This window comes from Embiotoca jacksoni, unplaced genomic scaffold (genome assembly GCF_022577435.1).
Source record: "Embiotoca jacksoni isolate LCO1_2020_lvr unplaced genomic scaffold, fEmbJac1.0.p SCAF_10, whole genome shotgun sequence".
Lineage (NCBI taxonomy): Eukaryota > Metazoa > Chordata > Actinopteri > Embiotocidae > Embiotoca > Embiotoca jacksoni.
The window spans coordinates 14292227-14319081 of NW_027185230.1; the positions used below are offsets into that span (position 1 = coordinate 14292227).

General features: G+C 43.0%; 3 protein-coding genes across 5 annotated transcripts; all 3 read left to right on the forward strand.

Moving 5' to 3' along the window:
• The first annotated feature begins 2492 nt into the window (after positions 1-2492).
• On the forward strand, positions 2493-12207 carry ppp1r26 (protein phosphatase 1, regulatory subunit 26). Its single transcript, XM_069168672.1, is given in 6 exon segments — positions 2493-2821; positions 5192-5961; positions 5963-8502; positions 11126-11240; positions 11393-11478; positions 11572-12207. Coding segments are annotated over 5 exon segments (3447 nt in total). The 5' UTR covers positions 2493-2821; positions 5192-5262; the 3' UTR covers positions 11579-12207.
• Positions 12208-12698: 491 nt separating this feature from the next.
• On the forward strand, positions 12699-14333 carry mrps2 (mitochondrial ribosomal protein S2). Its single transcript, XM_069168710.1, is given in 5 exon segments — positions 12699-12776; positions 13008-13115; positions 13229-13349; positions 13682-14108; positions 14110-14333. Coding segments are annotated over 5 exon segments (801 nt in total). The 5' UTR covers positions 12699-12751; the 3' UTR covers positions 14230-14333.
• dipk1b (divergent protein kinase domain 1B) lies at positions 13274-26217 on the forward strand. Of its 3 annotated transcripts, none has more exons than XM_069168684.1 (6): positions 14517-16981; positions 17081-19498; positions 20652-20786; positions 23672-23779; positions 24428-24604; positions 24768-26217. In XM_069168684.1, the coding sequence occupies exons 2-6, from the start codon at positions 19430-19432 to the stop codon at positions 25578-25580; spliced, it is 1302 nt and encodes a 433-aa protein (XP_069024785.1). In that variant the 5' UTR covers positions 14517-16981; positions 17081-19429; the 3' UTR covers positions 25581-26217. The 3 variants fall into 3 exon arrangements, with proteins under 3 accessions (XP_069024801.1, XP_069024785.1, XP_069024793.1); XM_069168692.1 differs by having other exon boundaries at positions 14517-16269; positions 16833-19498; XM_069168700.1 differs by lacking the exons at positions 14517-16981; positions 17081-19498 and adding an exon at positions 13274-13349.
• Positions 26218-26855: the final 638 nt, after the last annotated feature.

Sequence of the window (26855 nt, forward strand, 5' to 3'; positions counted from 1 at the left end):
GCTCCCCTGTAATGAGATGGTAACGCACAGTGAACTCTTGAGGGCCTTAAGGAAGAGATCATTATCACCAGGCAGTGCACCAATTTTACAAGATCATTGTCCACGTAGTGATGCAAGATTGTTAATAATTGTAGCCTCGGTTGGGCAAAAGATGAGCTGTATATTAAGCTTAGTTTATTGTTGCATTGTCCTCCTAGTCTTCCTTTCTCGGTGATTTTAAAAGATATTATATGGAAGATATGAGTCCTGGAGGTCTGCTGGTGTTTCAAAGACAAATTAGGGATCCTAAACAGTTTTGGATTATTTACGGGAACTGATGAAATTTGGATTTAAACCCACAGCGTTTCAAATTACATTTGTCCTCAAGTCAAATCTCTGAACGTGTAAACTGTCCGGAGACCGAAACCATTTTGTTCAGTATTTAGAGAGGTTTCCATCAATTATAGCATCCAACTTCTGTTCTGTTATTCCCACTGACATTAAAGCTTTAAACACAGTTTTAAATGTCTGCTTTCGTAAATCCAGTCTGATTTTGGTTGTCTGTTATTGTACTGTTCTTGTTGTTTGGGCTCAGGGCCCACACTGGTTTGTATTGCCGCTCTAACTTTTGGGACATGTTGCAGTAATTAAGCGGATGTATTCTTGGTAAAATGTATCGCCAATTACTTTATCCATCTATCGACATTTCTAACAATCCACCAATTAACCCCCAAATGTTGAGAAGTCTACCTCAAAGAGTTATACTGAGTTCATCTGACAGTTATGCAACCCGACTTTAGGTAAAGCGCTTTTATTTTTGAAAACCTTGCATAAGGTACCAATTTCAATTAGGCTGAGTGAATATTTCTTTTTTTTTTTTTGCGTGACTCTATTCTGATTAACACATGCAAAAAAAAACCTAAAAGGTGATGATGAGTTGTTTGGGTATCGATTGGTCAATCAACAGAAAATTAATCAGCAACTACTTTGATAGTTAATTCATCTTTTCCCTCAATTTTACAAGCAAAAAATGTGCACCGGCTGCTGATTCTCCCCTGGGAGCGTTTGCTGCATGTCATTCGACTAATGTGATAATACACAGAGCAGGTTTGGGTTTAGGAGCGCTTGACGAGGAGTCTGAAGCTCACAGGCAATAAAATAAGCAACATATAAGGTGCATTTGAACTATTGTCTGCTATTTTGTAGACAAAACATTGAATCAACTATAATCAAGAAAATAATCTGCAGGTTAATAATGAAAACAACCATTAGTTACAGTCTGAGGTGTTACCCAGAGGCACACTTTCCTGGGTAGTTTATTTTTCCAGATACATTCATACGCAGATGAAATCAATGAATAAATGATGAAATGTTATGGATATGTATCTTTGTGGAGACATTATTCCAGTTTTTCAATACATACAGTGGTGGAAAGTAACTATAAACATTTACTCAAGTACTTAAGAACAACTCTGAGGTACTCGCAGCCTCTCTCTCTCTCTCTCTCGAGTATTTTATATTTGATGCTACTTTATACCTCCACTCCGCTACATTTCAGAGGGAAATATTGTACTTTCTACTCCACTGTGTTTATTTGACAGCTTCAGTTACTTTTCAGATGAAGATGTGACACAACATAGCAATGGGTTAAATACAACTAACAACAGTTAAAGATTAAGCCAGTGGTTTTCCATGTTTTTGGCTCTGGAAGTCTGACAAAAATCAGTGGTGGGGGTCACATTTCTGAGTTATTACCGACTCCACCAAATAGTGATTTTAAAAAAAAAAAAAAAAATTCCCTTTGAACTTCTCACATGGTTTAATATCAATAACTGCTCAAATGATCCAACATCTTCAGCAAAAATCAAAGATTTGAGGAAAAAGTCCAAAATCTGAAAACAAAATGTCTGCATCAAAAGTTTTCTTCTTTCATCCGTCAGTAATCATCTCACGACCCCTCAGATTCATCTGGTATCCCTGGATATTAAACTGGATATAAAGAAGTTCAAATTAGCTCCACTTGCAGCAGCTACAACAGTTAGTAGCTACATCCTGCATGATGCTTCAATATTAATAATCTAATGATGTCATGTCTAATAATATATCAGTCAGAGGGACAAAACCAATACTCTTACTTTCGGACTCGAACTACATTTTGCTTTGTACGTTTACGCAAATTGGATTTTTTTTTTTTTTCATGCAAGTAAGTAAAGGATCTGAATACTTCTACCTGTGAATACAGATTTAAAATATATATATAAGATCAATAAACTGCGTATTATTCCTTCAAATACAACACTACAGTTGATATCAGTTTTGAGCATAAACTGGGAAATGTGGTAACTTTCGTCCAATAGTTAAAAAAAACAAAAAACAAATCCTCGACATACTTAAGAAATTCATATTATGGGATAAGTCCTTCCCGGCAAACCTGTTTAATTTGTAACATTATTAGATTTAACTTTCATAACAGCGTTTTTTTTTTTTTTTTTTTTGAGGGGGTGGGGGGAATTTATTCAGTAAATATGAAGCCACAAAGTGTGACTGCGTCTATTTTCCGGATACTAGCGCCGTTGCCATATTTGAATGGGTCCATGCTGGGCTGGACTCGGGGGTTTGAGGAAGCTTGGTCCACCCGGCTGTCGGAGCGGAGGGGGGACTCGACGGCGAGAGCTTCAGGCGGGCGGTGTGCGAGCTGGTGGCGGACAAACAACATCTCACCACGACGGCTCTCCAAACATCTTTTTACGGGGGAAAAAAAGAAAAAAAAAAGAAAAAAAATGGGCGCTGTGATGTGCACACGCTTCCTTTAGCGATCTATTTATTTTTGCGTCGTATCCAGGTGAGTTAAACTTGTGCACTTGTCTCGTCTTTGTGGCTGTATTATTTTGTGTGGAATTTTTTTTTTTTTTTTTAATTTTTTTTTTTTTTAGCCGAGGCTAGGAGTCGTACGTACGGCGGTGGCTCAGTACAAAGGCTTTCTTTGCCGGAGAAAATGCCGGGGCTGCAGCGGCCGGGAGGCCCGCCTGTGTCTTTTTCAAGTCACCCGACTAGCCTCGCGTAAAACCTCCCGACGTTTCAAACCGGCTCCCTTTATTTACCTCCTCCACTCCCCCCACCACCACCAGCACCACCAGCACCACCATCCCTCTCCGCGAAATATCACCTTCCTTGTTTCGTGTGCGAGTTTTAACGGGCGTCACTTACGTTTCGGCCGACTTCGGCGGGGTTTTGACAACCGTGGCCGGGTAACCGAGAAACATGGTTGCTCTGCGGAGTCTCCTAGCGATGCACGCCGGGCATCGGTGCAGTTCGCGCCGCTAGAGGGTTACGGGGACGGCCGGGGTTTGCTCTGTAGCAACCAGAAAAGCAGTCCGACAGAGAGGGGGGGAAAAAACACACACACGCAACGACACGTTTGGTTATATAATAGATAAAATACTCTCCACTAACGTTGGCTTGTCTGGTGAAACTTTCTTTATACACATTATATTATCAAAGTTGGCACACGACTACGACGTGCTACGTTTTTTTTTTGTTTTTTTTTAGCTCGATTTACGGGCTTTTTTTTTTTTTTTTTTTTTCCTCCAGCCGGGGCGTCTTTTGGTGACCCATCCCGGTTTCGTGGACACACTTGCGCTTTTCTACCGGGTTCAGCCGGTTATATTCACTGGTGAGGATGGTTAAGAGTTTGGGGAGGGGGAGAGGGGGTATAGTAACCCACGGTGTCAGCCAGGCAGCTCGCTCCCCTTCGCAGGCAGGATTTACGGGTTTGGGGGGGCAAGCAGGCCGGCGGAGGCTCCTCCACAGCGGCGACTCTAATGGGGTTAATGTCCGAGTGCGTGCGTGTTCAAGGGGGGGGCACTATGCTGGGTTTTTTGTTTTTTTTTTACTCCGGACGTTGTCGTAGCACACAAGGCGTGTAAAAGTGTCACATTTCCAGTGTGTATCTGTTGAGCCCGGCAGGTAGCATTTTTTTTCTAAATAAAGTTTTGTGTGCCAGAATGAATAATCCATCCTCCCAAATAAATGACAAGCTGCATGTGCTCCTATATAAAACACCATAATAATATTGTTTTTAAAAGGCAAACTATACGTGAACTACATCCGTGAGTCCAAAATCCAGACATACAGCTGTGCTGGAAAGTGCAGTACCAAAACCTTTCTTTGATGTAAAAGTATTGCTACCGCAATATAAAAAAAATTACTCTATTACAGTCATTTAAAATCCCACTTAAGTAGGTATTATGTATTAAATGTCATCAATAAATGTACCCGTGTAGTAGAAGGAGAAAAATGGCCATGTCCAGCCCTGCACTGTTTTGTTTTTTTGCGCATTCCAATGGTTTGGCATCGGCTCAATGACATGAGGTTATTTGCTATAATTTATCAGCGCAGCAATAAAGTCCAATATTTCTCTGTGTGACAAAATGCAGCTGAACGCATTCTTCAGCTGTTTCACAGTAAACGCCGCCCAGAGTCACTCCCTCGATACGGTGCTGTGGTCCCGTTCAGTTTTGATGTATAACCGAGAAATCGCTTTCACGCACTGGATCATTCTTGATTAAGGGAAGAACAAATTAAATAGGCACATCCTGTAAGTCGCATTTGACTGTATTTTTAAGCTGATGTGCACAGACGGGAATATTTTCCTCTCGGTTGTGATCATAAAATCGAATTGTAAAATGTTGGATGATGAATGTTTGTCATTTTTATATGATTTGCACCATGTCACGGTGACAACTCAACAGCTGAACGAGACAAATCAAAGTTTTATTTAACTCAAAAAAATACAACAGAAGATAGTAAAGATATTAACAAGAACCGAACAAACAACAGTCAGTCGTTAAAGAAATGAATCAACAGATTATTTGGAAATAATTCATAATTGCATCCCTTATTTTCTCGAAATGTGTGTTTAGTTTTCGTCGATAAAATGAAACGTCCCTCAAACCGCTCGGAAATAATGTGTTCCACATGTCTGCACAGAGTTGAACAAAATGCAAATCTGGACATATTTAGCCACAGTTTTAAGCCTGACGGAACAACAACAACAACTCTTACGATCTCTAAGGATTTGTCATGTGAATAATATTGCGTGCCATCTGAATAATTTGATAGATGAATCACATTCGAATGCTGCACATAGAGTCTTAAAATAGTAACGCTAGTTTGACTTACCTGCCACGTTTTCTCTTGTTTCCTTTCTCAGATTGAAGGATGTGATCGTGATCGGAGGCAGCAGCACTCCAATGGTCGAGGACCTCACCCCACTTCTCTAGAATGTACTTGATGAACGTACCTCCTGTCGCAGCGACGCAAACAGAATGGAGAACATGTGGCCCACCTGGAGGCTATAGCCTTCCAGTCTGCTTCAATGACTCTGACACGGAGTTGTCCACCAGAGGCACACCTATCTCAGACAAGGTCCAGATGATCATAGAGAGCCTTAGGAGCACCCAGTCCTCACTCGAGATGGGCGACGACATCGAGGGAAACGTGCTGTCGGCACAGGAAGGTCATCCCCAAGTCTGCAAGGTTGCAGTGGGTTCTTATGTGGGAGCCACGGCCAAAACTAAAAGCCCCACTGAAAACCCGCAGGCGGATCTTTCCTCCCCGAACAATCACGAGAGCAGTGCCTCCGATAGTGATGATTCTGTGGACCGAGGCATCGAGGAGGCAATACTGGAATACCTGAAAGAAAAAGACGATCACAAACGCAAGCCGGAACCGTGCAACCCTTTTCTCCAGTCATCCAAAATTCTCCGAAAAAACCCATCCATTCCCGAGGTTCCCAAACAGAACTCTGACGGCGGTACATTCGTGATTGCCAGCAGCCAGTTTCCAAAAAGTGTCAAAGCCGAGAACCCCCCAGCACCGGCTGTCACGCCTCTAAAAAAGTACGTCAAAAACAAGGCGTCCCTAAATGAAAACGCAGTCAAGAACTTTGATTCGATTAAAAGTACAGCCAAGTTTAGTCTGTTCAAAGGAGCAGGCGACGAGTCCGTTGAAACCAATCAGCCTTTTAAACAAAACTGTAAAGTACCCGATCACTGTTAAGGTGGAGGAAGAGTCAAACGATTCCAGTAGTGACGACGGCATCGAGGAGGCGATTCAAAGATACCAGCTAGAAAAAAAGGAGCTGCAGAACAAAAGAGAAGCTTTGTCTCCACACGCATTCAACGAGGAGTCTGATTCCACCAGCGATGACGGGATCGAAGAGGCAATTCGCTCCTACCAGCTGGAGCAACTCAAGGAGAAGAGCGTCCTGAAACCATTCCTGCACGAGCAAAAATCCTTCAGCAAGTCATTAATACAAGAGGTTGGGAGTACGAGCGCCGAAAGCACGAAGAAACACAAACTGAGGAAAAAAAGGGCCAGAACGGAAAAGGAAGTGAAATCTTTTCAACCATCATCTGCTTTCATCCCCAAGACTTCATCTTCAGATAAAGATAAAGGAAATGGACTACTATCCTTAAAAGGAGAAAACTGTAAGGAGCAATCAGCCGCTACGCCTCCGAAGGTTAATACAACTGCAGAACTCATGTGCGCCGAGGCCATACTGGACATTTCAAAAACCGTTATGCCCGTGGCCTTCCACCACAGCGCTGGACCCAGCAGTTGTGCCACCACCGACTCGTCCTTGCAGTCTTCTGTTGCCGACAACTGCCCCGACGAGGAAAGCAACGACAGCTCCGTCGACAGCGAAGATGGGATTGAGCAAGAGATCAGGAAATTTCTTGAGCAGAAGGCCCAGATGCACAACCAGCCGCCCGGCTCTGCTGCGACTCGAGAGCCAAGTGACGCCGAGAAAATGAAAGCGAAAGAAGTTGCGTTGCAAAAGAAACCATCGAGACTGTCTTTAACGCAGAGGCGAAAACAGAACGAGAAAAACGTGGGTGTTTCCAACGTGCCCGGAACGGATGACAACGCTAAAGAAACAGCCGCTAAGCCTTCACCTGAGCACACAAGAGAATCCAACCCTTTGGTCGTTTCCCAGAGAGGCCAAACGCGCCCGACCCCTGCGTTACACAAGGCAGACCAAAGTGGAGACAAGAGCAGCTCGCTCGACAGCGACGAGGACCTCGACACCGCCATAAAAGACCTGCTCAAGACAAAAAAGAGGTCGAAGAAAAAGACGAGAGACTTGAAGAGGAAAGCAAGGAAGTGCCTCGAAGATGAAGAACCGCTGTTGGGAAATGCTTTACAGACCAAAAAGTTCAAAGTCGATCCTCTTTCCAAGTGTAGTCCTTTGAAGAAAGTGCACAAGAGAAGGGACGCGAGTAAGGACAAGGCTGGGCTGAGTAAAAAGAGTGCTCCACAACACGCGCAGATCGATAAAAGTAAGGAGTACAACATGCACGTAGGTGAAACGGAGACGCCAAAGGAGGCTGAGGCTCGAGACAACCTATCGCTGCATGCCGTCGAGGCTGCAACTCGGATAAAGGAAGACAGCAGCTCGGTGGACAGCGACGACAGCATTGAGCAAGAGATCCAAAGGTTTCTGGCTGAAAAGGCCAAAGTGTCCACGACGGAGAAAAGCAAGGACGGAGACGCGTCGACGAACGGTACTGCCACGGTTTGTACCCTACTCCGAGAGGAAGACGTTAAACAGGAAAATCAGCTGGCTGAGATTCCTATAAAAAGTACCAGTCCTGCCTCCGGACCACCTCCCGCTCAAGATCGACGGCCGCTTCCGACGCCGCCGGGTTCGCTGCCGGACACCTCTGCCCTCGGCGCGCAGTCGCGCCTGCCCCCGGTCCAGTCCTGCAGTCTTCTGGAGCCAGCGGACGGCGCGGGGGCGGCTCGAACCGAACAAAGGTGGCCCAGGACCGCCGACGTCCACCACGTCAACCCGCAGACGGAGCGAGTTCGACCAGTTTTGTGCCCGAGCACCGCTCATTCTCGCGCCGAGGCAATCAAGTGGCGCCAGAGCCTGGGGCTCCCCACCTCGGACACGAGGGCTCTCAGTCGGACTCCGTTCCACATCACCTCGTCCGGAATCGGCGAGACGGCGTCCGCAGCTCCGCCTTATCAAAGCGGGGGCCTCAAATTACAGACTCCGCCCAGTGCTTGGTCCTCTGCAAGGACCAGCAGAGCGCCGTTCCCTTCCTCCGCAGAGACGGCTGTAAATACCACATTCGCATCCCCCGCGTTGAACCTTTTTTCTACCGCCAGGCAGCATCCGAGGGTGTCCTTCATGCGGAGCCTCACGCCGGGCCACAGGTCCCAGTGCTCCACGGAGGGAGAGCGAGAGAGCATGGTGCACATATCCAAGGACAAGAGTGTGTTTGTCGAACTGGAGTCGAACAGGACCAACCACGTCCAGGTTCAAAGCAGGGAAAAGAGCGAGGGAAAGGAGAGGGTGGACTTGCTAAGTGAGAGGAAAAGAGAAGGCCACAGCTTGAAGATAGATAATAAGGAAATATATCTAGGAAGAAGAGAGGAAGAATTTATAGATGAGGCAGATTGTGAAACAGGCAACAGGAGAAATTCAGAAAAGAAGCAGAGCTTTTCCACATTGTAAGTATTTTCTTTGATCACTATGCCACATAGCGACATCATTTTTACGAGTTCATTTCTTGATTGTGCCCTGCTTATTAATATGAGGCTCGAAGGGAATGTTGGTCAATACGATTGACCAAACCAGGCTTTTGTTTTTTTTTTATATATGTATTTGTACAATTATACAGTTATGTATCACAGTGGCAGCATCTTGCGGACTTTGTTTGTGTTCTGAAGTTAATCCATATCATTGATCCTTTGAAAAGCAATACAGTGACATTTTGGTGCAAGAGGCATGAGACGTACCACCAAATGCAAAAAAGAAAAAAAAAAAAAAAAAAAAGGACATCATCTTAAATATGTTGGAATAAAAAGAAGTGACCAAGAAAGATGCCTCAATATGGTAAAATTAAGTTTGAGTTGAAACACTTGAAATTAAGATTTATCTATTTAATGTACCAGTGGAGAAGACAGAGTAGCAAAATGACAATTAGATTAGTAAAGGCAGTTATTAAGTTTTAATACCTTATTATACATACATTGAAAGAAAGTCAAAAATCCTTTATGTGCAAAAGTTTTAAAGTAATTATGGCTGATCCCTTCATTAGGGTTTTCACAATAAAAGTCAGAAACTAAATCTTGTATATTGTCTGTATGGAGTCGTTCACATTTAGATGTACAGTAAATCATTAATACTCTGCTTGGTGCCATTACTTGAGTGGTCAGAGTGAAACAGAAGAGAGACAAAATGCTATTGGACCGAAAATAATTGATTAGTCAACAGAAAACTCAGTTATTTTGATTATCGATTCATTGTTTCGCAAATTTTCAAGCAAAAATGTCAAGTTTTTGCTAGTTTCGGCTTCCAAAATGTGAGGATTTACTGGTTTTTGTTTCTTTGAGTATTTAGTTGAGTATAAATCATATAGTATCGACTCAAATAGATGAATCCGCTGGTCAATCAAATAACTCTGATCAGTCAATACTGAAAACACTAATACTATTATTGTTAAAATGTCACAGAGCATAATGGCTTAAATGTATTTATTTCAAATTAATGAAGACCAGCCAGACTTTAATAAAACAATTTAAAATAATATAAATTAATAGAGCCAGACTAAAATAGAGAAGCAGCTCTTGTTAAGGTTTGTTTTATCGCCCTGTACCGTAAAATGGCGATAAAGAAAAACCGGAGGTCTTCCATTTACTGAAATTTATAGCAAGTAATCAAGCATAATACAATTTGTCATCACATCACTTTACTTTGCCAAGCAATTACTACACTTTCCCACATTTATGTGTCACCGCAACCCCGTTATCACGCCCAGACACGTAATACCCATTGATACCGTGTAAGTGTCACGTTTTGCCGCTCCTAGGTGTGAAAAGTAAATTGCCTTAGGTTTATGTACCAAAAAAAAAAGTGGTTATGGTTCGGAAACGATCATAGTTTGGTTTAAAGTACGTAAAATTGAACCCCGGTTGTACATGCGTGTACTTTTCGCGCCTCAACGAGGAAAAACGTGACACTGACACGGTGTCCTCTAGTGGACTGGCGGGGGTATTGCACGCCATGACGTGATTCCGGGCTGCGTCACTGCTCGTATCATCCGACCTTCCTTTGACTCTTTCCCTTTACAAGTGGTAGTACCTGCCCACTTCAGTTCAGCAAAGCGGAGTCCCTCTGCACAGTCGGCACTATCGCGAAACTCCTTATCTCATTACTCGCTCCAACCATTCATCCCTACCTCTTTTTTTTTTTTTTTTTTTTTTTTTTTTAAATGTCATCACCTCACACTGTTTAGGCTCTTGAGTCTATGTGCTTCTAACGATGATCACTTCTCTTCTCGCCTCACCCACAGATTCAGGCCTTTCTAACCTTTGCATAAACAGCCAATCGTACGTGTTAAAAACAAACGGTATACCCTCGACTTTTATTAGGCACTTTTCTTTAGATCAGTCTTAGTACATGTGGGTACTGGAACAATCACATATTAACATATTATTCTACAACTTGCCACTAACACTTACTTTTCAGACACAGTACTCCTTAGTTCATCGTGTGGTTTCAAATTATAGAAGGAAAGTTGAAGCTCAGTTGTTGCTGAAAGCCACTATATCACTCTCGGACTTATTACCTCTACGACAAAGTGTTGTTCCAGATTCCACATAAGAAACCACATAATTACTCTTCTCTGTCTTGCTAAACTTGATATCTTGTGTGTTCATTTCTTTGTCCTGTTAAAAGTTTTCTTGAATTTCCTATGTGGGGAAAGAAGAAAGAAAAAAAAAAAAAAAAAAAAAGCTATTTATTTTTGTTTATATAAAAAAAGGAAACATTACTGAACATGCTGTGCATTGCCAGTTTTTTGTAAATATTTTGTAAGAAGTGTTTTTTTTTTTTTTGTTTCTTTTACTATTTCCGATAAAACACAAAAACGAAAAAAACAAAACAACTTTTGCTGTGTCTTTTAAGTGCATCTGTGTAATAAAGATTGGAAATCGAGCAACAGCGGGGTCTCTTCGTTAATAACGCAGCGTTGGGTCGAAATGCATATTGACTTGAAGACGAGTTTTGGTGTGAATTATAAGTAATTACCGGAGAGTTGGTCTGATGCCTTTCCTGCTGTGCCTCACTCAGGTCTTTGTCCAGCGCCATTGACCCTGGCATCACCATCAGGCCATGCATAGCTCTAACTGCAGAGGAGCGAGGCAGGATGTTCAACAGGAAGCACCAGGCTGAAAACAGCAAGAAGGTACAACTATATAGAAACAGAGCAGTTTGTTTGTTTATCGTCAGGAGTATTTCCCACTCGTCAGTCAATAAAACAATTTATTTTTTGGGTTTTTTTGTGTAAAATGTCCAAATCCAGAGAGTATGAAATATGTATTGCGCAATGCGTTGTAGGTGAAAGCTTCTCTCACTCATGCTCCTGTGCACAACAAGGCAGTGCAACAGGTCAAACGAAAGCTTCAGTTTGTGACGGTGAGCAGGTAGGTGATTGCACTCAAAATGCTTTTGTTCCCACAGTGATTGATTGCAGTCAAATATAAAACCTGCTTTTTTTTTTTCTTTTTTTTTTATAGGAGGTAGGAGGCGCCCGGCCAGCACAGCATAACAGTAAAACCTCATTTTCCGTTTTCAAGGATGACTCTTAAGACGATGTTTTGATGTTACCGTGTATTTGTGTTTTTGAGTTAAAAGTTTGCACCTTACTAAGTTTGAATTTATAGCAGGGGTGCTGTTAATTTTGAGTTTACAGGCTCGTGGCGATTTTGCCTTTTCAACAGTTTTTTTTTTTTTTTTTGTCCTTTTGATTTTGAAAAATGGCTATGCCCTATTTTGAAAAGTTGTAAGACATAATGCAATTTGGGCTGAATCATAAATCTTAAACCTCAGGAGCTGCTTTTCGTAATCTGCCGTTTGTCTTCACTATATTTCCAGATTTATTTTTTTTCTATAAGGTGAGGTTTTGGAAAACCTAATATGCAGTGCAGGAAGAATCAATCTTATCAATAAACAATGTTTGTTTGATTTTAGATACACATTAGATTTCATGTTTGATGCCCCTGGATCAGATTTATAACATGCTGCAGATGTTAATTCTGTTGGGAATCTCTTTTATATTTCCAGACATTTCGTCAACCTTTTTATAGCTCAATAACAGGAGGACGGTTCTGTCAGTGGTTCTGTGTTTGTGTTTCAATAAAATTGTGAAGTTATAAAAAAAACTAAAGCGGTGTCATGGGTTTTGTAGTTGGCTGTCAAAAACTGTCACGGCAAAACTTTCACTTTATGGCATCCCATGAACAAGGTTCAAAGAATCCCGATATTGGTGTATATATATATATATCCCAGAATTGAATGTTGATATCTATCACAGACTAGATGATAAATTGTCAGCTCATGAAGCAGATGCATTGGCAAAGAAGGCTTTTAAAATGAATGACAACACAGAAATGTTATGTCAGTTTATGTGAGATATTAAAGATACATTATGATGCAGGGATCAGATCAAACCTGAGCCTATAACAAGACTTCAGGGAAATCAGAAGGCGGTTGTTTTATTACTATTATTATTATTATTATTTGAACTTTTTCATTTAATAGTCAAACCAACGTCGTGAATCTACACCCTCCGACACGGTAGGTGGCGGTATGCGCGTTTAAAGCTGGTTTGTGACCCGCCAATTAAAAGCAAGCGAGGAGGAGAAGACGACGCATGCGCAGTTCGCTGACCTTCTGTGGTTTCTCTTAACGCAAAGCATGGCTGCCCGGGCGTTTACGAAAGGTACGCAGAGAAACCAATATGCAACTGTCCGAAATTGAAATGTCACTTTTAACAAGACTATTTAAGAGCGAATACGATTAAACGGCAGGTCTTTGTTTTTCCGCTGTTTCGCTTTCAGTCATGAGCTACACGCTAGCGTGTTAGCCCGACGTCACTGCAGGGCTAGTAGCTAACGGATTGATATTTGTGTCTTATTTTATTTTATTTTATTTATTTATTTATTTTTTTTAGGGCTTTTGGTGTTAGGACCGTCTCGGACTGTCCCAGCGGGATACTCCCGCGGTGGACATCACTGTGCGACCGCGAAGTCTCCTAAACTCCAAACAGACGATGTTACAGGTGAGCTAAGGGGATGCTTATAATAATAATAATAATAATAATAATAATAATAATAAATGGTATTTTAAATGTTTTTAAATTCTCTCAGCAAATGTTTCTTCTCTTCCACGCAGACAAAATCTTAAACCAGCCGCTTCGGAAACCGGATTTCTTCCGCGTGTCTGAGCTCTTCTCGGTGAAAGACTTGTTCGACGCCAGAGTTCATCTCGGTCACAAAAAAGGCTGCAGGCACAGGTTGGTGTGGTGGTTTTTTTTATTAATTTATTTTGTATACATTTTTACATCAGCCTGACGCAGTAAAGAAGAAGAAGAAGAAGCAGCAGAACAGAAAAGAGTGCGAGCTGTCGCTCGAGGGGGTAAGATGGATAGATGAGACGGACTTTATTGACCAGACACGTACGAATCCAGGTCAAAATATCAAATGGAAAAATTAACAGTGTGTAGAATAAAATTTGGAAACAAAACAACCGTGCAATGGTCCGCAGTTTAGAGGATATCATCCACGACCTGCTCGCCTGCGAGTTTTATTCTTGGTTATTTTCGTAACTGCGGTTCCACGTTTCCAGGCTCATGGCGCCTTATCTCTACGGCTGCCGCCTGGACCAAGACATCATCGATCTCGACCAGACCGCGGAGCACCTCCGGCGGGCCCTGAACTTCACGGCGCACGTGGCGTACCGCGGCGGGATCGTGCTCTTCGTCAGCCGCCGGCGTCAGTTCGGGCAGCTGGTGGAGAGCACCGCCAGGGGCTGCGGGGAGTACGCGCACACGCGGTACTGGCAGGGCGGCCTCCTCACCAACGCCGGCATCCAGTACGGGCCGGGCGCGCGCCTGCCGGACCTCGTCGTCTTCCTCTCCACGCTCAACAACGTGTTCCAGCAGCACGTGGCCGTCAGGGACGCGGCCAAGATGAACATTCCCACGGCGGGCGTGGTGGACTCCAACTGCAACCCCAGCCTGGTGACGTACCCGGTGCCGGGGAACGACGACACCCCCCGCCGCCGTGGAGCTGTACTGCCGCCTGTTCAAGGCGACCGTCAACCGCGCCAAAGACAGGAGGAGGCAGATGGAGCTGCTTCACGGCCTGTCGGCGGGGGCCGCGCCGAGCTCGTGACGCGACGCGCTCCTTCGGACGGGAGACGATTAAAAAAAAAACTGTCCGCTGCTCCCCCCGACGTCGGGCATCCGCAACGCGGAAAACGCCTGACCTGCGGGGAGGTCGGGTTCAGTCGGCCGCAGCGCCGCCTCGCGATGAAAGACCTGCTCGTCGATGAATCTCGTTTTCCCGCGACGGGTTTTTCTTGTTCTCGTTTAACAGTTTTCTCACACTTGAACCCCTTAAAAGATGGATCACATGTCATGCCGCAGCTGTCCAAATATAACCGTCGCGCACCTCTTGTATAACTGACTTTTGTTTTTACTTGGACTGCCGTTTAATCAGTCAATCAAATTCATTTAAAACCGTCGAGCGACGCGGTTCCAACAGAGTTTATAGTTCCAGATAATACGCAGACCGGAAAATACAGCGAGTACACCGAACTTAAAGTAAAACCAACCGCGTTAGATCATTTAATGTTAAAGCAATGTTGAAACAACCGAAGCAGCGGCGTATACGTCGCGGATACGTGCTTGGTGCATCATGGGAGTTCCTGGGTTTCATGAACTGTGATCAGAGGATGTTTCACGCAAGACGCCGATAAAGGAATCAACCGTTAAAATAGGTGCAGATTGAAAGAAAATCAGTCCGTTGTCTTGCGGTCGGTGCAAATGTAGATATTAAAAGTTCTCCCTATAAGTGGAAGTAAAAGTTCCAGTGCAAAAGGTCAGCTGAGTGATCTGTAAAATAAACAAGTTTTCCGACTGTAGAGCTCATTAACATTTAATTAAGAGGTTTCTAAGAAGTTTGATCTCCACGTGGTCATTTCCTGTTCATCTGGTGAGTGTTTAGTTCCAATCGTCATTTTTGATTCATTCATGTACTTTCAAGACAATAAGCGGTTTGAATGATTAAAAAAAAAATGAAATCATATTTATAAAGTCTTAAGTACTTTAAAAAAAAAATAAAGTATTACCATAACATCTCTTACCTTTTGAGCAGTGACAGAGGAACAATAACGCGCCGTTTCTTTATTACAGGCTTTTATGGTAGTCGCTGTAGTACCAGAAACAAGATATCTGAAATACATTTAAAAAAAAAAAAAAAAAAAACGCAGCTATTTGTAGTTTGCGAAGCAGCTGAGGTTTGGTGTCTCCAGGCTTCCGTAGTTTAATCACAACAGGGTGCACTGCTCTGCTCTGACCTCTGGGGGAAAATGTTCTGCCACGACGAAACGGTGAGTAAACGTGACGTTGTGTATATACACACACACAATCCGGTCGTCACGGTGCATTTAACATGTAACATCACACATCGTGAATTAAACGAGAGCTCGTTTTCACCGTGTTTCGTGTTTTAAATGTCTCCTGTGATTTGAAAACTGAACACGACTCATGTGGAAATGACTATTTTGCTGGGTTTTTTTTTTTTTTTTTTTTTTTTCTTCTGTTCAAAATCAATATTAATGTCAAGTCGCGATTTACATTAGGTGAAAAAAAAATTTAAAAAAAAAATCCTCGTGACGTTCACCGGAGTGGTTTTTAGTTTCCTGCCTTCCGCGTGCTCGGCAACGGGTTATTTTTAGGTTTCAGGTCATTATACCAAGTTCACGATGGCGCAACATTTAAGAGCTTAACTTTGACTTCATTTACTTATTAAAAGGTTTAATCACAGCATTTGGTGGATTTTTTTTTTCTTTTTTAATTTATTTATTTTAATTTAGCAGACTTACAGCTGGAGAGGATTTGCAGTCCTCAGACTGCTGTCAAACCTGTTGCTAAAAATAAACATGTTGAATGCATTCGTGCTATAAATAAACTTTTTTTTTTTTAATTAGTGACTATTTTAGAGTAAATTACTTCAACATATGCCACCTTTCTTTTTTAATTTTCAGTTCTCCTGTATTGGGAGGAGGGAGGGCGGGGATGGGGGCTGATTTCAGAAATTTCAAAATAAAAGGGAATAACCAAATTTCCACTGTTGTACCATTTCGCAGACTTCTCTTCTCTTGGCTTCCCGCTGTGGCCTCTGGGCGCGGAGGCCGCGGGATCGGTGGAGGTAACCGGTTCGATTTAGCGCTTTAAGAGATGATTTAATTGGATTATATGGATATTACAGGTTGAGGTAAGGCGAGGTGAAACGCAATGCAGACGGGTAAACGCACTTTCACGCGAGGTCACCGACCGCCCTTTGGCTGACGACGCCGCCTCCAGAGGTCGGGCCGATCCGGTTCCAACTGTAAATGACACAGTAGGGCGGGAGGGTCGATAATCGGACAGGGTGGATGCTGTGCCAGAATGAAACGCCGGAGAAAATAGGGCAGCAGCTAACGAGTTTGTTCACGGCAGATCGATGGAGTGATGGTTTTCCAGATGAATCAATCGATATGTTCCTTTTAAATGTTAGAAAATTGTTAACGGTGCCCATCGCGAGCTCTCACGGCGACAAGATATTTTGACATTAAAAAAAAATGCAGATATGATTACATAGAGATCACGGGGGGGGAGCGATTCGTCCATATCTTACTATCTTATCCGTGTTTGGGAATGACGCTTGAAAAGTCCCCCTGCTGATTTTTAATATTTGACTCAATTCATGTTCCTACTATTAAATCGTTACAGAAGCCCAGAGGTCACCTCTGATGGCTCAGATAAACCTGTGGAGCTGCAGCAGTGCATCGTGGGAAGCTCTTGTCCGTCGTGCCTCTTCTGACGCTGCGGGCCGACGTTGCGTTGAGCCATAAAACATCATCATCATCATCATCGTCGTCGTCAGTAGATTTGTTTTTACTAACAGAAACGTAAACAACTGTTGAAGCTGTAAACTTACCATGACCAAACGTCTAGTTGTGTTGCGTTTTTTTTTTCAGATGTACTCCCCCCAACGTGGGGAAACATGGACCCGCCTCAGTGTTGGAGACACAGACAGACATGCATGTCTTTAGTGACATAAAGTGAGATAAAGGGAGTGTTTTTGAAGTTTTCCAACACGTTGTTCAAATCGGAATATTTCATCTTTGCTGACAGTCCCGAGACTCCTTTCCATCACATCAATCACATTGCTTTTTATTATTCTATTATTATCTTATTGCTTCCTGTACGCTGCTGTAGCGAAAAAAAATTTCCCCTTGGGGATTAATAAAGTAACTACCGACCTACATCAACAACTTTTTTGTTTTTTTACATTATTTATTGACTAAAAAAAAACAACAACAACACTTATTTGCCAATGCATTTGCAATTAAAGGGATGGTCTGGATTGTTTGAAGTCGGTGTATCGCTGGCAGTAGATCGGGGGTCAGGACGTCCCCCAAGTTTGCAGAAACAGGCGTCTGTACGGGCACCAAAATGTGTTTTACCCACCAAAAAAAAAAAAAAAAAAGAAGGCCCACCTAGAAAATACAATACCGGGATTAGGCGCACGCCATACTTAGATTATTTTCATGACTTTACGTTGACGTCAGACAGACTTTTCCAAAGGCAAATTGTACCTTTGTGTCAATCTCTGGAAAGCCACCAGACTCCTCTTGACGAAAAACAGTCATTTTTTTAAGAGCGGAGTTGCTCAGTTAGTTAAGTTTGTTCCTCTGACGTTCACTATACGGACCTAATGTGCATCTGCGGAGCACAACAGCTTTATTTTACAAGTGTTCCCTGAATGAGCCTTGATGTACTTCTTGTTATTCTGGTTATCTCTCAGCCCTCCTCACCGCCTGTCGTTGTCATCAGCGCATCCAGCTGCTGCCCGTTCTTCTTCCATCTGCTGTCTGTCGTCACTTTCATCGCGTTGCCGTTTGCAGGAAGTTTCTTTCGCTTAAACAAATGAGTTAAGTGTGAAGTTAGTCACACCAAATGCTGTTTTTGCCCTCTTAACTTTTCGCATGGTTTCAGTTCAATAGTCAACTGGTCCCAAGTCCACAAAATGAGGAACAGATTTGTGTTTCAGAACTCACTTTTTTTTTCTTTTCTTATTTCCCCTCATATATCTGCTGTCTGTGTATATAAAACGATATATAAATTAGTTCAAAGGAGCTCCACCGGCAGCAGCTGCAACACTTCACTAGTATTGATGTCATATATTATAATATATCAGTCGGAGGGACGAAACCAGTACTTTAACTTTAATACTTTAACCACATTTAGTTGCTGATACTTCTGTGGATTTACTCAAGTAGTATTTTCCATGCAGGTCATTTGACCCCGGCGGATTGTGCAGCAGCTGAAGGTGCATTTAAACTGACAATTTCTGTGCAACATGCAATATATCTGGAAAATTTACAATAAACAATATATGTTTTTATCACCTACGTTCAGTAATTATGTTTTTCTTTATATTTCTCTACATATCAAGGTGTGTTTATTTAATTTGAGCATATCGCTTGTGTGCGTGTTTTCATACATTGATTCTTATTTCTTTTACAGTTTACATTTATTTTAATGGTTGTTTTTTTTTTATTGCATGTGTATTTTTGTTTTTTTTCTTCCTGTGTACTTATCTTTTTCTTACCTTTATTTTTAAACTGTGCTGACAACTACATTTCCCCCACTGCGGGATTAATAAAGTCTTATCTCATCTTGAGGGGAAAAAAAAAAAAAAACACGAAATCGTCTTTATTTTAATAGGACAGGAAGCGCGCTAACATTTTACGTCGGCGGGGGGGAAAGAAAAAACCCCCCCAAAAAACCCCTCACAGCTGAGATCTGTCCCTTTAAGGAAGCGTAGCAGCGAGTCGCTGGGAAACGGGAGGTAGTGCGCTCATCGGTCGACACTGGCTATTTTCTGTGTCACAATAATAATGTCCAGTTTCCTATGATGGGGGTAATAAAGAGGCAGCCTTCACGTTAATCGGATCTGCAGGTGACGGATGACGATCTTTAATTCTGGGCCTGAGCGGGAGATTTTTCTGGCCTATGTGGTGCGGATATTTCTCAGTTTCAAGGACGCTCGCTTGATCCTTTTTTTTTTTTTTTTTTTTTTTTGTCAGGCGAATAATTTGTATTGGAAAGCTGGATTACGACGTGTTATATTGTAAAAGACAAGTTTAAAAAAAACAAAAAAAAAAACTTTCGATTTGCCGCGCGTATTAATAATAATAATAATAATAATAATATAATAAAAATGCGCGTAATTTGCGGCGCATGGCGCAGCTCGCTGTGAGGATGTGATCCGACAGGGCTCTCTTCTTTCTCGCTCCGCCGCCTCCGAACAAGAGTCGCTCATGATGCCCAGGGCTTTGCGGAGACTGGTCCATTTGATGCTGTTCTGCCCTTTGTCCAAAGGCCTGCAGGTACGTGTTTACTCACAAGGGGGGGGGGGGGGGGCCCGCGTGGTCGATCTACCGGCATCTGCATGTCAAATAATCCGTCTTAATATCTGCATCGATGACATCCGAGGCGTCCAGTTCACGTGCATCACGAGATGTCGCACAAATTGCGAGAAAATCGAGGGTGCACAGCAGCATGTCATCTTTCTTGACATTCTCCTCATAAGGTCAAGTCACCCAGTTCATCCGTTTATTGTTGCGTGGGCCTCATAAAGGAAAGGACCTCTGAATGTAGCTCCCCCATAACAAATTCTGCTCATGCGTGCCTTAGATATTCCAATAAAACAGGAGGATTACAACACCAGACAGGAAACGTGCTGCTTAATGAGTTCTTTTATTCTCGATTTTCACGTTTGATGGTTATGGATCCTGACATTTCTTACATATTTCATTATTATCTCGTACTTCTACTCTACAGCATTTTAAAGGGCAATATTGTAGGCTACAATTAACAGAAGCAGTGTATTTTATGTAGTATTTGTAAGCCAATGGATCCAAGCCTTTATTTCCATCTGACCCCTTGTAACAACAGAAAAAAAGATCTATGTCGGGGTTTGTCACTTTTTAGATGTTTGAGGTAGATTTGCCAAAGAATGTCACCTCTAAACTTCCCAGATGGTATCATTTGGAAAATTGTTTGCGGGCCAAACAGCTGTAAAATATTTCATTCAAAAACAACAAAGAGAGAAAAGTCCCAAAACACTGAATACAGATTTGTGCGTCACAATTTCTTTTTTTTTTTTTTTTTTTTTTTTTTAATTCTTTCTAATTTGGTCTCATGACCCTCCAGATTTACTTGGGAGGCATCTTAAACCCCACATTGGGAATGACCAAGCTACACAAAAGTGGTTAAGACTAGTGACCAGTTGCCGTAGTTAAATCATCAGCGTCATCAAGGTAACCAAATTATATTCAGTAAATCAGTTTTGCATTTTTCTGCTGCAAAAATGCTCTTCATTTCGACACTTTAAAGTATATTTAGCTGATAACGTTGCCGTACCTTTACGTAAGAGATATTGTGAACGTGCTGTGTTTTGCGTGGGCCCGACGGTATCATTAGATGTCATGTCGTCTCGACTTATTATATTTCCTCCTCTCCTTTCCGCTCCGCCAACAGAGTCGTCTCCCGGCCATCAAGGTGAAGTACCTTCTCCTGGCCTGGCTGGGCATCCTGGTCGTCAGCTGGGTCGTCTACATGCAGTACGCCTCCTACTCCGAACTCTGCCGTGGACATGTTTGCCACATGGTCATCGTAAGTCTTTCACAACCACTAATGTGCATTACAGGGTGTTTCGAAATCCAGGGGAACATAACGAACTGGACGACGACAAATATTTATTTCGGGAAGTGTTTTTAGCAGTGAAAAATCGACTAAAATGCAAAAGTGGAACCAATAATTCACTGGGAAAAAAAATAATTAAACATTGGTTCACTTTTAAATGGAATTAATCAATCAGATGAAACAAAACGCTGACTCGGTGCATGTCCTGCTGAGATTCAACCATCGACAACTTTTCGATAAAAGTTTCAATAAAATGAACAAACTAGTAATGTTCAGCCGTTGGAGAGAAAAAAAAAAAAAAAAAACCTCTCTGTTTAAAGAATGGCATTGTTTTGGAGGTTTTTTTTAAGTGTGTCAGGTCTCACAGTCCAAAATAATATAACCTTAAACTAACTTGCCTTACAGAAACAAACAAAAAGACAAGACTAAGCTCTCTAACTTAACAAAACCCTGCAAGGCTTCTTTAAAGTTACAGAAAGTAAGATAATTCAATTCCATTTTATTCATACAGATATATAAATCACAACACAGGTTATTTAATGGGATTTAACACAAGTCTGTCTAATGAGGTCTTTAATGTTTCAACAACCAATGAATTGTTTTAGTCATTTTTCAGACATTCCTGCTTTTCAAATGTGAGAATTCGATACTTTCTTTAGCATACATGATACAAAAAAATATAAATGTTGCATAACACCTCTGAAGAAGAACAGAAATTTAGTATTTAGGATGAACATCAAGATGAAAACCGTAATCGCAAACATACAAATTAGCACGGAGCGGCTTGGCTCTGAACCACTAACAAAGAAAATTCAGCGCCGAATGTTTCATGAGATTTTATGTCTTCTGTCTTATTATCATTTTGGACTACATACGGGGAGAAGATTTGAAACCAGCCAATTTGTTGCTGCTCCGGCTGTCGCAGAGCTGCAGAGAGTACTGAGGCGGAACCAGAAGAAGAGAAAATAGAACAGGGCAGCCATGTTCCAGCTGTTTCAGTGAAGCGGCGAGGCTCTCATTCTGTCACGATAAAGGCCGATACGGCGGACCAGCTGGACGGGACAAGAGGATCCGTCTTTTGAGGTCCGTTTTGGGTTTCCCGGTCTGGCCTGTTCCCACGTGTACAGCACACGGCCTGTGTCTTTGGGTGAAGGTGTAGCCGATAGCTCAGGCGCTCTCCAGCTGTGCCCAGCTGTTCCCAAAGCTTTCGGCGACCGAGAACAGAACAGACGTGGAGAGTTGAAAGCGCGCAGAGGAGCAGGGAAAAAAAAAATACAAATCAGAGTAATTAACGCACAATCAAAGTTCAATGACGTAACAACATATACTCAGATCTGCGCGTGTGCCTGTGTGTGTATAAACATTAGGCGTAGGTCCGTGAGTTACTCCGTTCTGCTTCCAAGTTTATGTCGTACCACCTACATGAGGTGAAGCATCACGTTTGTGCTCTTCTGCCAACCAGCTAAGTCGTCATCCGTGTTTGTTTAGAGTAGAGATGTTCCGGAGGGTATCGCATTCACGAGCACGGGACAGACACGACGTCGCAGGAAGCTTAATCTTTGACCTTTGACCTCCAAAATCAAAGCAGTTCATTCGTGAAAACATTTCCCTCGTGCCTTCGTGAGCCAGCGCCAGTTCTTGAGAACGGGACGGATGGACATGAGGTTACAGTGACCTCGATCTTTGACCTTTGACCTCTAAAATCTAAGCACTTCACCCGTGAGTTCAGCTCAATGTCCGTGCCGCATTTGAAGAAATTCCCTCGAGGTGTTCGTGAGATAAAGGGGTTCATGAAAATGACACGGACATGAAGGTTAAAGTCACCTTGATCTTCGACCTTTGACCTCCGAAATCAAAATTAATTCATCGTTGGGAAAAAAAAAAGTGCACGTTTTTTGTGCCACATTCAAAGAAACGCACTCGCTGTGTTCGTGAGACAACGGGGTTCATGAAAATGGGACAGATGGATGGAATTGACTTGAGGACACGCGGACCTTGAATTTTGACCTTTGACGTTTGTGCCAAATTTGAAGACATTTTCTTCAAAGACGTCCTTGAGATTTCCCAACGTGGGTCCGAACGGATGGACGAATCACCCGAAACTATAATGCCTCCGGTGCAGACTCATTTAGAAAAAAAAAAATTAAAAATTAAGGATCTTGAAATACTCCTATTTTGTTGCTTACGGAAAAAGCCAGACAGGCTTCCCCCCTTTTCCCCAGTCTTTGTGCTAAGCTAAGCTAACTAGCTGCATGGGATAGCTTCATATCGACCACACAGACATGAGATTGGTATCAGTCTTTTTGTCTGGTGGCAAAAACGTGACCTCGCGTCACCTTAACGCTCCACCACCAGCTCTCAAGGTGCCAACTGGAAGAGTTTCCAACACATCAGTGATAATCTGATGATCTGCTCCGAGTACAGGGAATCAAGAGGTGACGTCCGTGCCGTGCCGCCGGCACGTCGGCAGTTCAGCGCAAATTCCTCCCGCCGCGGGGCGACGGCGTTTCTCGCTCGAACGGGACTTCTTCTGCACCCACGTTGAGGGTTTTGTTGACAGCAGAATCGTCAGGGTCAGGAATTGAACGGGATCTTCAATCAAACGGGATAGACGTGTCGCAGCGTGTCAAGGGAGGAAGCGGGGGCAGAAAAACGGAGGATGGAGCACAATGTCTCCTCAAACAATCCCTGCGAAGGGTTCAACAGTTCCCTTTGGAGGTCTAAATATACAGACGTCTTAAAAAAATCCCTGATGCGTAAATATTGAACTCGGCTTCGAGGGGGGACGAAGCGCTTGGAGGGTTTTTTCCTGTTTCCTGCAGTTAATGTAGCGCATTTCCTGTTTGTGTTTGCAGTGCGATCACTACAGAAGGGGCATCATATCGGGCTCGTCCTGCAAGGCATTGTGCGACCAGAGAACTCTAACCTTCCAGCACTGCATGTCCACCTCCTCCACGCATCAGGTCAAATAAACACACACACACACACACACACACACACACACACACACACACACACACACACACACACACACACACACACACACACAGCAGACATGCAACAACAACCTCCGATGAAAGAAAGCACTTCCAGATGAATACTTTTTTTTTTTTTTTCTCAGAGTGAAATATCCTCGTGTACTAACCAGAGAAGTATTTTGCAAAAGGACAGCACAGGTTTTATGTTTTTAAGACAATAAGCATGTAAGCCATGACCTTGACCTTCAATATTTAATATGGTATCATCTACATGCATATTTCCAAAAAAATGCAAACTAAAATGTCAACATTATATCTTTATTTCATTGGTTAAAACCTTATGACATAATAAGTGCCTTATCCATGAAAATATGACACAACAACAACTTCGGTAACACAGAATTAAAAAAATTAAAAAAATCGGCACTACAGACGTGATTTTCAGAGTTTTTTTGGACAAATATTTTTCCTCCATCTGAAAACAGTCGTTTTAAGCAGTGTATTTTAACAGGTTCTGAAACAGTTAACTGCACTTTGTTTTTTGTTTAGCTTGTGTTGAGTAACTTAATGAGCCCCGAACCTCTACGGTCATATTCCGTCATCACTTATTGTCGTACTTTTTTTTGTCGGCAGGTGTACGTCGGACTGTGGAAGGAGCGGCCGGTTGTGATCAAGTGCGGCGTCGAGGATCCGGTGAAGATCGATGGAGCTCCGGACTCGGTGCTGCGACAGGAGATGAGCTTGTTTGACAAACCCACTCGTGGAACGTCGATGGATGAATTCAAAGAGATGCTGCACAGTTTCCTCAAGGTTTCCCATCAATTACACCGCATAGCATTTTAATATGGATCAGAACATCTCTAATCAAAAAAACACACACGCGCAAACACCAGGAAATTGTGTTTCTTCATCTCCGATATAGAAATTCTCACTTACAAGATAATAACCGAAGAAACTAACCTCCTTCCCGCAGGCTAACCTCGGTGAGCAGCCATCTCTGAGCACCCTGGTGGACCGGGTCATTACCCTGGCGGATGTCAACCAGGACAGCAAAGTGTCTCTCGCCGAGGCCAAGTCGATCTGGGCTCTTCTCCAGATCAACGAGTTCCTCCTGATGGTGGCGCTGCAGGAGAAGGAGCACACCCCCAAGCTGCTGGGCTTCTGCGGAGACTTGTACGTGACAGAGCGCGTCAGCCACAGCTCCCTCTACAGGCTGGAGGTGCCTCATTACCTGCAGTCTCTCGTCCCCGAGGCCCTGAGCTCCGGCCTGAACCACTGGCTCGCCCCGGCCTGGCCCCGCCGGGCTCGCATCACCATCGGCCTGCTGGAGTTCGTGGAGGAGGTCTTCCACGGCTCTTACGGGAGCTTCCTCATATGCGACGCCAATCCCCACCACGTGGGCTACAACGCGAAGTACGACTGCAAGATGGCCAACCTGCACAGCGTGGCGTCGGAGGCCGTCGTGCGGGGATTCCTGAAGGGACGGCGATGCGAGACCAACGCCGACTGCACGTACGGCCGGGACTGCACGGCCACGTGCGACCGACTGGTGAAGCAGTGTAACACCGAGGTCGTGCAGCCTAATCTCGCCAAAGTGTGCGTGCTGCTGCAGGATTTTCTGCTTTTCGGAGCACCTTCGGACCTCCGGGGGGATCTGGAAAAGCAGCTGCGCACCTGCGTGACTCTCAGCGGTCTGGCAAGCCAGATGGAGGTCCACCACTCACTAGTCCTTAACAACCTGAAGACTTTACTGTGGAAGAAAATCTCTAACACTCAGTACTCCTGAGAACATGTTGCTCCTTTACTATATGAATGAAGTATTACATAAACATGGTCAATTTTTTTTTTGCGCACGAATATTTGCCAATCATTTCAGAGGATTGTGGTTACTCATTTTAAACTCCGTGAACAACAGGAAACTGTGAACTATTGAATATATAATGTGAAACAGGAAATGAAGCAGGTGTCAAACTCTTAAAACGGAATATAAGCACCGTCAGGATTTTGTTTTTCAATGCTTTGTTTGGAGAGAGACGTTCATCTGTTTGCACATAATATTCTCAGGACGCCGCCTATAACTTTTATTTGTAAAATAATTAGTTTTTAAAATAAAGCAACCAAGGTATTGGATTATTTTGGGCTTCGAGACGTCGTGATGGGGCTTGTTGATCTTTGTACAACTGTAAATATTAGTGGGACATTGTTGTTTCATTTGTATGAATCAATTAAACATCTGACGAAGAGATAAAAGTAGTGGATGGAATAACGGTTATAAACAGTAGCACTGAAATGTCCCTCCCGGTATTGATCTGATATTGATGATGTATTCGCATTGGACTTTACAAACTAGAGATGTACAAACATTAGAGATGATTAAACCTGATTGCACTTCTAATCCATTAATAAATGTAAGTTGGTTCCGACATCTGAGTGCATGTGGATGTAACTCACTAATCGCTCAGTCATTTGTTAAAGAGTGATTGCCTTCTTCCTTGCGTTGGAGGAAGAAGGAACTATGACAACGACTGGATCTCTGAAGTATTATATTCATGTGAAATGCAAAAACAGTTGAAGTCATGTTGAACTCCAAGTGAAAAGGACACCCTAGTCAGGAGACAAAGAAAAACTCTTGGTTCGTTTCAATTTTATTAATATATCGCCCGATCATAACGCAATTTATCTCAGGGAACTTACCATGGTAAAGTCCTTTCAACAGAGATTTACAATATTATAGAGAGAAACACAACAATTCAAGAATTGCCATATGAGCGACAGCTGCAAGTCTTTTAACAAGAAGAAACCTCCAATAGTGAGAAGGAAAAACTCCCTTCTAACAGGAAGACAACCTCTGACACTGGAAAGGAAAAACATGCAGCTCCAGTAGCTGAAGTACCTGCAGAGAAAAAACTCAAACGGTATGAAACTTCACAGGAGAGAAGGAATAGAGTTAGTGAGATGTAATGGTGGCATATAAATGCATTGAGAGCCTGAACGAGGGAGAGGAGACGAGACGAGAGGAGCTCAGTGCATCACGAAAGGTCCCCCAGTAGCCTTAATTATG

Coding starts and splice junctions, on each gene's coding strand:
- dipk1b (XM_069168684.1), top strand. CDS start 19,430: ATGATGCCCAGGGCTTTGCGGAGACTGGTCCATTTGATGCTGTTCTGC. Junction 23,780..24,427: donor CCACCTCCTCCACGCATCAG/GTCAAATAAACA, acceptor TTTTGTCGGCAG/GTGTACGTCGGACTGTGGAA. Junction 24,605..24,767: donor TGCTGCACAGTTTCCTCAAG/GTTTCCCATCAA, acceptor TCCTTCCCGCAG/GCTAACCTCGGTGAGCAGCC.